This window comes from Glycine max, chromosome 15 (genome assembly GCF_000004515.6).
Source record: "Glycine max cultivar Williams 82 chromosome 15, Glycine_max_v4.0, whole genome shotgun sequence".
Taxonomy (NCBI): Eukaryota; Viridiplantae; Streptophyta; class Magnoliopsida; order Fabales; family Fabaceae; genus Glycine; species Glycine max.
This window is the reverse complement of record NC_038251.2, coordinates 26,514,165-26,523,335: the sequence shown is the minus strand read 5'-3', so window position 1 is coordinate 26,523,335 and position 9,171 is coordinate 26,514,165. Positions and strand designations below refer to the sequence as shown.

The 9,171-nt window shown below is 33.5% G+C and overlaps 1 protein-coding gene across 1 annotated transcript; it reads right to left on the bottom strand.

The window, feature by feature from the left end:
- Positions 1 to 877: 877 nt before the first annotated feature.
- LOC100819368 (transmembrane 9 superfamily member 11) lies at positions 878 to 3,810 on the bottom strand. The gene is made up of 2 exons (XM_006597895.4): positions 3,474 to 3,810; positions 878 to 3,240 (listed from the first exon to the last, which is right to left on the bottom strand). The coding sequence occupies exon 2, from the start codon at positions 3,204 to 3,206 to the stop codon at positions 1,224 to 1,226; it is 1,983 nt and encodes a 660-aa protein (XP_006597958.1). The 5' UTR covers positions 3,207 to 3,240; positions 3,474 to 3,810; the 3' UTR covers positions 878 to 1,223.
- Between the last annotated feature and the right edge of the window lie 5,361 nt (positions 3,811 to 9,171).

Sequence of the window (9,171 nt, the reverse complement as noted above, 5' to 3'; positions counted from 1 at the left end):
TCTCATTTAATATAATTTGAAAGGAATAAATATGAGATTGTCACTTGACATCATCATGAAGAATCAAACTTATATATATATATATATTAGATAATATTTTTTATATTAATTTTTTTTACTTCAATATTACTTTGATCTTCATATATAAAAATAACTAATTTTTATTATTTTAATCTTGATATGATTTAATATTTATGGGTTTTATTTTAATCTTAATATGTCTTAAGAGTTTAATTGTTATTTAGGATGTGTTATATTTATATAAAAAAACTAATATATAGTGAATCAAACTGAATCAATTATTAATCCATCCATTAGACTAATGAAACATTGCCTCTGCCTCGACCGAGTCATGGCTGATTTTCACAACATTACATTATTTAACAATATTAGAATCATTATTGAAAGTGCTACAAAATGAATGAAATAGTTGGTTAAGAATAAAAATTCTTAAAATAGAATTATTTGTATTTAATAGAATAATAATTGAATATAACTAATCGAATGAATAATAAAATAAAATCTATTTACATAATAGAATAATATTGATTTGAATTAATAATGAAAGTAAATGATACTAGTACAATTTAATATTTTTGAAAAAAATAAATATTGAATTGTCATATGACATCACCCAAGGAATCAAACCTTGGCGATACAGTAGATATGCAAAACTAAAAGAAAGGTAATATAACTATAGTAATTATCAATTGAAGCAGATTTCATTTTTTGTGTGTGGTAGATCTATCATTTAAGTTCCTGCTGTGTCACACAAGCGTATCTTCAACCGTATAAGTGGGACCAATTGCAGCATGACTGAACCACAAACAATAGATATAAATAAGGTCCACACATGCAGAGAGATCTTACCAAGGTGTTAAGCGCAACTTGTTCCTTGCGGTCATATTTTTATTGAAATTGGAATATTAATTGCAGGCAAGGCCATAAAGATCTGAATTACATTTCCAAACACCAACTACCAACAATAACATTACATGCTTCAGAATGCCAAGGAATTTATCAATTACTAACTACATCATGCAATGAATTTTTTTATATCTAGCAATGAGTTAAGCAAAACAGAATAAAATAGCTGCACTAAATTTACTAAGCTCCCTAACAAAATGAACTGAAATACAGTAACATATAAAATGGAACATTTCAAAGGGCCCTCTTGATAAAATCTGTTCTCAGTAGCGGTAATTTGTGGGCGCATCAAGTCTTCAATCCAACTTGACAGAAGAGAACAAGTAATGCACGAACCAGAATGAAGAGAGGAACCCAATTGTACCTGTAGAAAGCATGATTGCTAGAACCATGAAGAGTGAGTAGCCTAAGTAAAGAGTTGCAGACACAGGACCGCTCAAACTCTTGAGGTCAAACACAAGATAGTTAACAGAGTACAAAAAGATGTATATGGCGACAGAACCGGAGGCAAAGAACGATTTCCACCACCATTTCCAATCCTCCACACACAGGTGCATGTAAGTCAGAACTAGAGATACCTCGGCACAAACCACCACAAGAAGGATCAAAACAACGAAGAGAAACCCAAAGACGTAGTAAACGCGACCCATCCAAATGCTGGACATGATAAAGAAGAGCTCAATGAACAAGGTGCCAAATGGAAGGGTGCCAGCACCAAGAACTAACAGCCATGATGGGTACTTCTGCTGGGGAATTTCGCGAGGAATTTGGTTGGTTCGGACTGGATACTCAATGTGGGGTGCCTTGGCTCCAAAGTAGCCACCAACAATGGTAAGGGGTACAGATATGCAGAACCAAAGCAAGATTAGTATTACAAAGAGTGAAAATGGAATGGCTCCAGTGCTGTGGCTTCCCCACAATAGGAAGTTCAAGGTTGTGAGGATCAAAAAGGAAATGCCTGGGAAGAAACACGCAGCTTTCCATGCAATTGACACCCAGCCCTTCTGTTCGCCAAAGCTGATTGTCCTCCACATCCGAACTGAGACATAACCAGCAGCAATACCAAGTATCATATAGAAAAACAGCATACCTGTGATCAGTGTTCCCCGAGATGCCGGTGACATGAATCCAAGTGCAGCAAACAATATCGTCACAACAGACATCCCAAGAATCTGAACTCCATCCCCAACCATCACACACAACAAAGCAGGATTTGTCGGAGTGCGGAAAACATCTCCCACTACAAGCTTCCAACCAGATAACTCTTCATTCATCTGTGCTTGAGCCTCCTTATCGAGCTCCTCATAACGGGTCAGATCCCTTCTAACTGTCCTCAGGAAGATCACAAGAACAATACCAGCAAGAAAAGTGATCACCATGAGCGAATTAAGGATAGAGAACCAATGCACTTTAGCTCCCTCCATCTTTAAGTAAGCATCCCATCTAGACGGCCACTTGATGTCACTCTCCTCAAAGGTGATCTCATAAGTGAAAACAACAGGCTGGCCCTCCTTGATAGGCATTGCCACAGTGGCCGGATCACATCGGATAGATGACGGGTACTTGTCATACATCTTCAAGTTTTTTGCAGAATCAGCATTATGCATAATACTACAAGGAATCACCTCAAACCCAACAACCATGTATCCAGGCTTCTCAGAAGACCCCTCCTTGCCAACCGGGATCACTTCTGCACCCTCTCCAGTCCCCATTACGCGAGCCACATTGGTCTCCTCGTACTTGTGGACAAGAACATTGAACTTGAGATGGTTAAACACATAATAAGCATCCTCAATCTTAATACCAACAGGGTACCCAGTCCATCTCATAAAGTACCCATCTTTCTGTGTGAACCTAATAGCAGGCAAATTATCAAGAATCAAATTAACCTGATACATCTCATCAATCCTCTCCTTCAAGATCTTGAACTGGTCCCCGGACAGCGCCTGGATCTGGCACAAGTAAATCTCAGACTCATTGGTGTACATCCTAAACCTATAAGGAGAGTTCTCTATCCTATCTCCCATGAGAAGCTCCCCAAGGTTCTCGGCACTGTCCTTGATGCCACCCTCGGGCTTGCAAAAGGGCAGGCTGTAATAGCTAAAGGGCATTTCTGTGTCAATGGAAGTGAGGGAATTCACCTTCACCCACAACTCATCCGTGACATCATAGTTGTGGGGGTAACTGCCCGGAAGGTAGAACCCATAATTGGGTTGAATTTGAAACGCCAAGCACAAGATCAAGACCACCCACAACCCGAATTGCGCACAAGATTCCATCTTTGCAGGATTAAAAGGGAAATTGGGGCCAGATCTGACAGACCCAGATGCAGAAAATGAGTGAAAAATGCAGATAAAATAAACCAAACTCTTAATGGGTAAATGTCTTTATGGGTTTAGAGATATGCAGATTATAACGTTATATAGATAATAGTAATAGTAATGTTACCACACAACAGAGAACAAAATGGGAATGTAAATATGACAAATGAAGAAACAATGATGACCAAAAAATAAGAGTGAAAAATTAAAATTTGTATCACTAACCTCGTGCACAGAAAATGTGCGTGTGGATTAAGAGTCTGAGCGCATGAAAGAAATGAAGATATTCTTCACGCACTGCAGAATAAGGAGCGAAGAATATGAAACGCGAAACCGAGCAATGGAAACTATGATGTCTGATATTCCATGCACATTTATATACATCTATGGTTGGTTTTGTTTTTCACTTTCCTTCGGAAGCTGGTGACTGCACTGAAGGAGGCTAGTGAAATAACATTAATACCCCTTCCTTACCATGTATGAACAATGGACTCACTCCGAATCCGTTGTCACCACTCACCACCGTTACGAGTAATCCAATACCCACCGACACCCACACTCCGAATTTTGATTGCTAGGGGTGTAAGTCATCCCAATTGAATGAGTTTTATTTTTTTTTTTAATTTAATTTAATTAAATTTAAATGAATTAAATTGAATTGGAATTATCTTTTTTATTTTATTAATCCAATTCAATTATTGGATTGGTTATCAAATTAAACCATTAAAAAATTATCACTTAAAGTTTTGTAAGAAAATTAAAAAAAATACCAAGCTCAAATGATAGTAAGATATTTTATTTGACGAAAAATCAGAAAATATTATTCATGTGATCAACAATAATTACTAATAGAATTCAATAATCATAGATCATAACATTATTTTACAACTCAAAATACTTAAAGTTAACAATAATCATAAAACATAATATTGTGTTAGGCTGGACTGGGTTAGATTTTGATTGAATCCAAAATTTCAAATCCATCACCCAATCCAATTATAATCTATTTTATTAAATTAAAATCAATCCAATCCAACCTAATAAATCAATCCAACCCACCAAAATCTAATTGGATTGAATTGGGGGAGTTTGCGGAATAGGCTCGCCCCAATTACATCCCTTTTGATTGCTTTATGATTTTTTTCTGGGTAATATGATTTTTGTACGGTATGTTTTTTTATACCACTTCAATGACTTTTTGTTATGATCAAAACTAGTAATATTTAGTATTTACTTGTACGCTAGGGTGATCACTTTTACTAAATTGATATAATTTAATATAAAATGTAAGTTTTATTCATCAAATTGTTGAACTATTTCTATACATTATTAAGATTGTCTGTGTCAAATTTTGTCAAAATTGAACAATAATAAAAATATAACTAAATGATCAATATTTTAAAATATTTATATTATGTCAATTTTAATATATATGAATGAGGTATCAAATGATTTTGGATTAATATAAAATTTCACATACGTGATCTATGTAAAAGGAACTTTCAGTCTAATAGTAAGTTTTTTTTATAAAAAAAAACATTATTCAGTTGAAAAGTTCCTTTGAATGACATTTGTATTGATTGTTATTTTATGTGTTGCATCGAAGTATCATTCATCATCATGGTTTTTGTGAAGAAAAGTTTAAGTTTCTTCAAGAGGCAAAACTCTTTGTTTTAATTGATTACAGCCTCACCATAATCTATTATAACAAGTTGTTTGAAGCTTGAAGAGTTGAGTCTCGTATTGGTTTAATCGGTTACAGAAGTCTCATAATCGATTACATTATTGTTTGAGACAATGAATGATTTCAGGAGTCTCTATTTTAGTTTATTACCAAGTGGATTAATCGATTACTTCTCTCTTGGTTAGTTGTTCATAAGTGAACAAGAACACTTTAATCGATTGCTTAGAGCATCTAATTGATTACATTGTTCTTAAGTTATTTCCAAATGTTGGAAAGAATACTTTAATCGATTACTTAGACAATATAATCGATTACTTCAATGAATTAATCAATTATCTTGTAGATTTAATCGATTAGAGGCGGTTATAATTGTTTTATCGGTAAATAACCAACTTGTGTTCACTCCAAAATACATCAAGAGAATACCCAACATCTCAAAAATAACCTATTTAGCCTCTGAATGAGAAAGATCATGAGCTTTTTGGTTATGCATGAATCACTTAGGACATGCTAGAATATGATTTTCTAGTTTGGGTTAAGAGTAGGATTTTCATTCGCTTATATTCGCAAAGGACCCTAGTGTTGGTTGCCTTAGTCTCTTTTTTCGGGGTGGGAATTGTAGATTGGTTGTGATTGCTTGTAAGGATTCTTGATGCATAGTGAAAATCTGATTCTGGTTTTAGATTAGATAACTGGATTAGCTTATCTAGTAATAGAGAATGAACCCGTATAAAAAGATTGTGTCTTTCTTCTCTTGAATTGATTTTTTTCTCTCATTCAAGTATTAATCAAGTTTTTCATAAAGATTCAAGTTTTATAATTGTGAAAGAAAGGATGTTAATGAAGGGTCATGTTTAAGGAATGATTGATTAAGTATTAATTACGTTCAATTCATATATGTGGTTGTGATATGATCCATACAAAAAGTTTTTTTAAAACTTTTTTTTAAAGGTACATTTTGTTTGAAAACCAATTCACTCTCTCTTAGTTTATTGAGTTCCATAATCTTTTTTCAATTTGATCCCTCCTCTACTAAACTATGAATCATTTGCTTATCTTCTTGTTGTTTTTCAATTTTTGACAAAATTTGATACAAATGATCTTGATAATATGTAGATATAATTCAATGGTTAGATTAATAAAAATCACATACTATATCAAATTATAAAAATGGAGTAATAGTTGCCAAAGTTAGACCAGTGTAATTTGATAGTTGGAGGTATCAAATTACATCGGTGTAACTTTAACAACTATTACAATATTCTATAACTTTTAATTGGATATTTTGTTCTAAAACTCACGTTGAATTGAACGTTCATTACTACAAATAATGACTTCAACATGCTAAGTTAACATCGATTTTACCAAAAATTGATATTAACAAAATTGTGGTGGCATTAACACGAGTTTTTAACATTGGTTTTTGTTAAAACTGATGTTAACACGATTCGTTAACATCAGTTTTTTTAAAAACAATGTCAACAAACTTTGATAATATCGATTTTTAAAAAACAGATGTTAACAAACTCGTGTTAACATCAGTTTTACCAAAACCCAATGTTACTAAAAAAACGTAGAGAAAACTCAACATCAAAAACCGATGTTGAGTTACTTTGTTAACATTGGTTTTTTTAAAAAAAAACCGATGTTGTGGGATCTTTTATAATCAGTCATCCATTGATTTTAGCAGAGTTTTGCTTTAGAGATATTCTCATTTTTTCGTAATGTTTTTCATCTTATTTTTGGGTAGAGACGATCTTTTATATACTTCAGTGAAAGATCTGTTATGGGATCAATGTTGATTTCTTGAAAAGACCATTGTCTCACACCGGGAGATAAGACTACGTGGCATGCTCTGATTTGCAAGGAAATGAGCAATAGTATAGACATTGTCACATGCTCCTTGTCCTCGACAAAGCAACCTCTAAGGAATATTCTGTGAACACCTTTTATTTTATTCTATTCTATTTTGTAATTTCCTTAGATTCAAATATTAGTAATTCAAAACAAAGAGTACTTCCCTTTTTTACTATCATAGACTTTTTTTTATTGTTGATCATTTTGAAAGAATGTGTAGCTGGATGTGAGAATTAAAAATACATTGTATAACACTGATTCACATAATGAATGGACACTATTTGGTTTTAGTGCGTTGGATGCTAGTTAAATAATTAACAAAACATTTTCTCTTTGAGTGTGGATGATACATATAGATTATTGTTAAATTCTTTAACATCGTTGATCATGTTCACTTGTCATAAAGTTATTAAAACATTAATAATTTATACTTATTACTAATCATCAAAATCTAAAGTAGATGTGAAAAGTGATCGTCTAGACCTAATGCATCATTGCACTGCGACTTAGATATGGTCGTCGTTGCACTGCTACTTCAGTCTGGTCTTTCCTAAACTCAGATCAAGAGATTGAACACGTCATTACGTATTTGTGGCAAAGTGAGAAACCAAAGAAGCCATAGGACAAGTTTGAATTCCAACCCTCACTCTATCTATCTCTCTATTTCATTAATCTCACTCATGGCAAGGAGATTGAACGCATTATTACGTATTTGTGGCAAAGTGCCTTGAATTCACTAAGAGAGATTTTACTTGAAAATGGTGAGATTTTAGAAATACTCATCTAGGTCGTAGTAGTTTAGGCGTAGATAAATCACTTTGCGGGTGATTTGTTAAGTTTTCATTTGAAACATTGAAGTTGCTATATAATATCCCATGAAAATTCTTACTTCGATTAACTTTGAGTTTCAAGGGAAAATTAGTTTTAGAATTTAGTAGCAAGGGTTTATTGTGTTGTTTTCTGGGTTGCGTTGGGGAAAGTAAAATGAAATTTGTTATTTCTTGTTTTAGTTGACAAGAACAGGGTTGTTCTCAAATCAAGTACGGAGTATAGACCTGCAGCATGTAGGTATATGAATGCAAGCCTTGTTTCAGCACAAATTTACTTATTCTATGTATTTGATAAACTTTGAATGAAATAACTATTACGGAAGAAGCTTTTGAGGGATTAAGATAGATTGTTACTTATTTGATTTGCAAGTGCTTTTTAAACATATATAGACCTCCTAAGCTGGAAACGTATCCCAGTTTATAGCCACACAAAGTCCACTTCCACATACTTATGGGAATTTATGGGAAATGATTATCCAATATCATTGTCATGCAACTATCATGCTTACTAGGTGGCTCGTGGACAATTACAAGGTACTTGTCACTAAGATATTCCTTGCCTACTCTTATAAGCCACATTAAGCCATCAATTCAAAGCCTGGAGAAGGAATCAGAGATGCACCTACGCCTAATACTTGGTATTATTAGAGGTGTTGTGGGAATTGTTGGGCTTCTGGTTCTTCTCATTTTGTGCATCATTAGAAAGTCCAAACCTGAAGATGCAGATAATAATTATAACATAGACATCTCTGCTAAGAAAAATTGTTTTGGGTGGTTTATTTATAATTATCTATCGCTGCTAAGAAATTTGTTTACATTGCAATTGATTAAAATGTGATGCATTCCATTTCTTAAAAAGAGAGTAATTTTTAAAATTAGAGGCAATATACTTTAAGCATCTAGTAGAGGAGTGGAATGCACAGAGGCGAAGGCATGAGGGGTTCCTACAGGGTTCATGGTCCTCCCAAGATTTTTAAACTCTCATAATATTAGGAGATATTGTATATAGAAAACATACTAGGGATGTTATGACATATTGTAAGGGAGGTTAATAGCAATAGTTTACTCGACTATTTCTTATTGGACACAATATACAAGAAATTTGTCATACTTTCTTTTAGTTTTGTTTAACTGGTATTAGAATGTTGCGGTTTTGTTTTGTAATGGGTTCAATGAACTTGGGTATTTTTTGGTAGGAACTGAGTTTTAGGTGTTGTTGGATTCTCAGTGCTCCCATGTTATATTTATGGGCCATGTTTGTGTAATTGGGTTTTTCATCATGAATTATCATGGTTAGTGAGAAGTTTTTAAGATAGAAAAATTTCTTAAGAGGAAAAGTTCTATATTTTAATTAATTACAAGTCTATTGTAATCGATTACAACAAGCTGAATGAAGCTTGAAGAGTTAAGTCTCGTAATGGTTTAATCGATTACGGTTGTCTCATAATCAATTACACTGTTGTTTGAGACAATGATTGTTTTATTCAGGAGTCTCTACTTTAATCGATTACCAAGTGTATTAATCGATTACTTCTCTCTCAGTTAGTTGTTC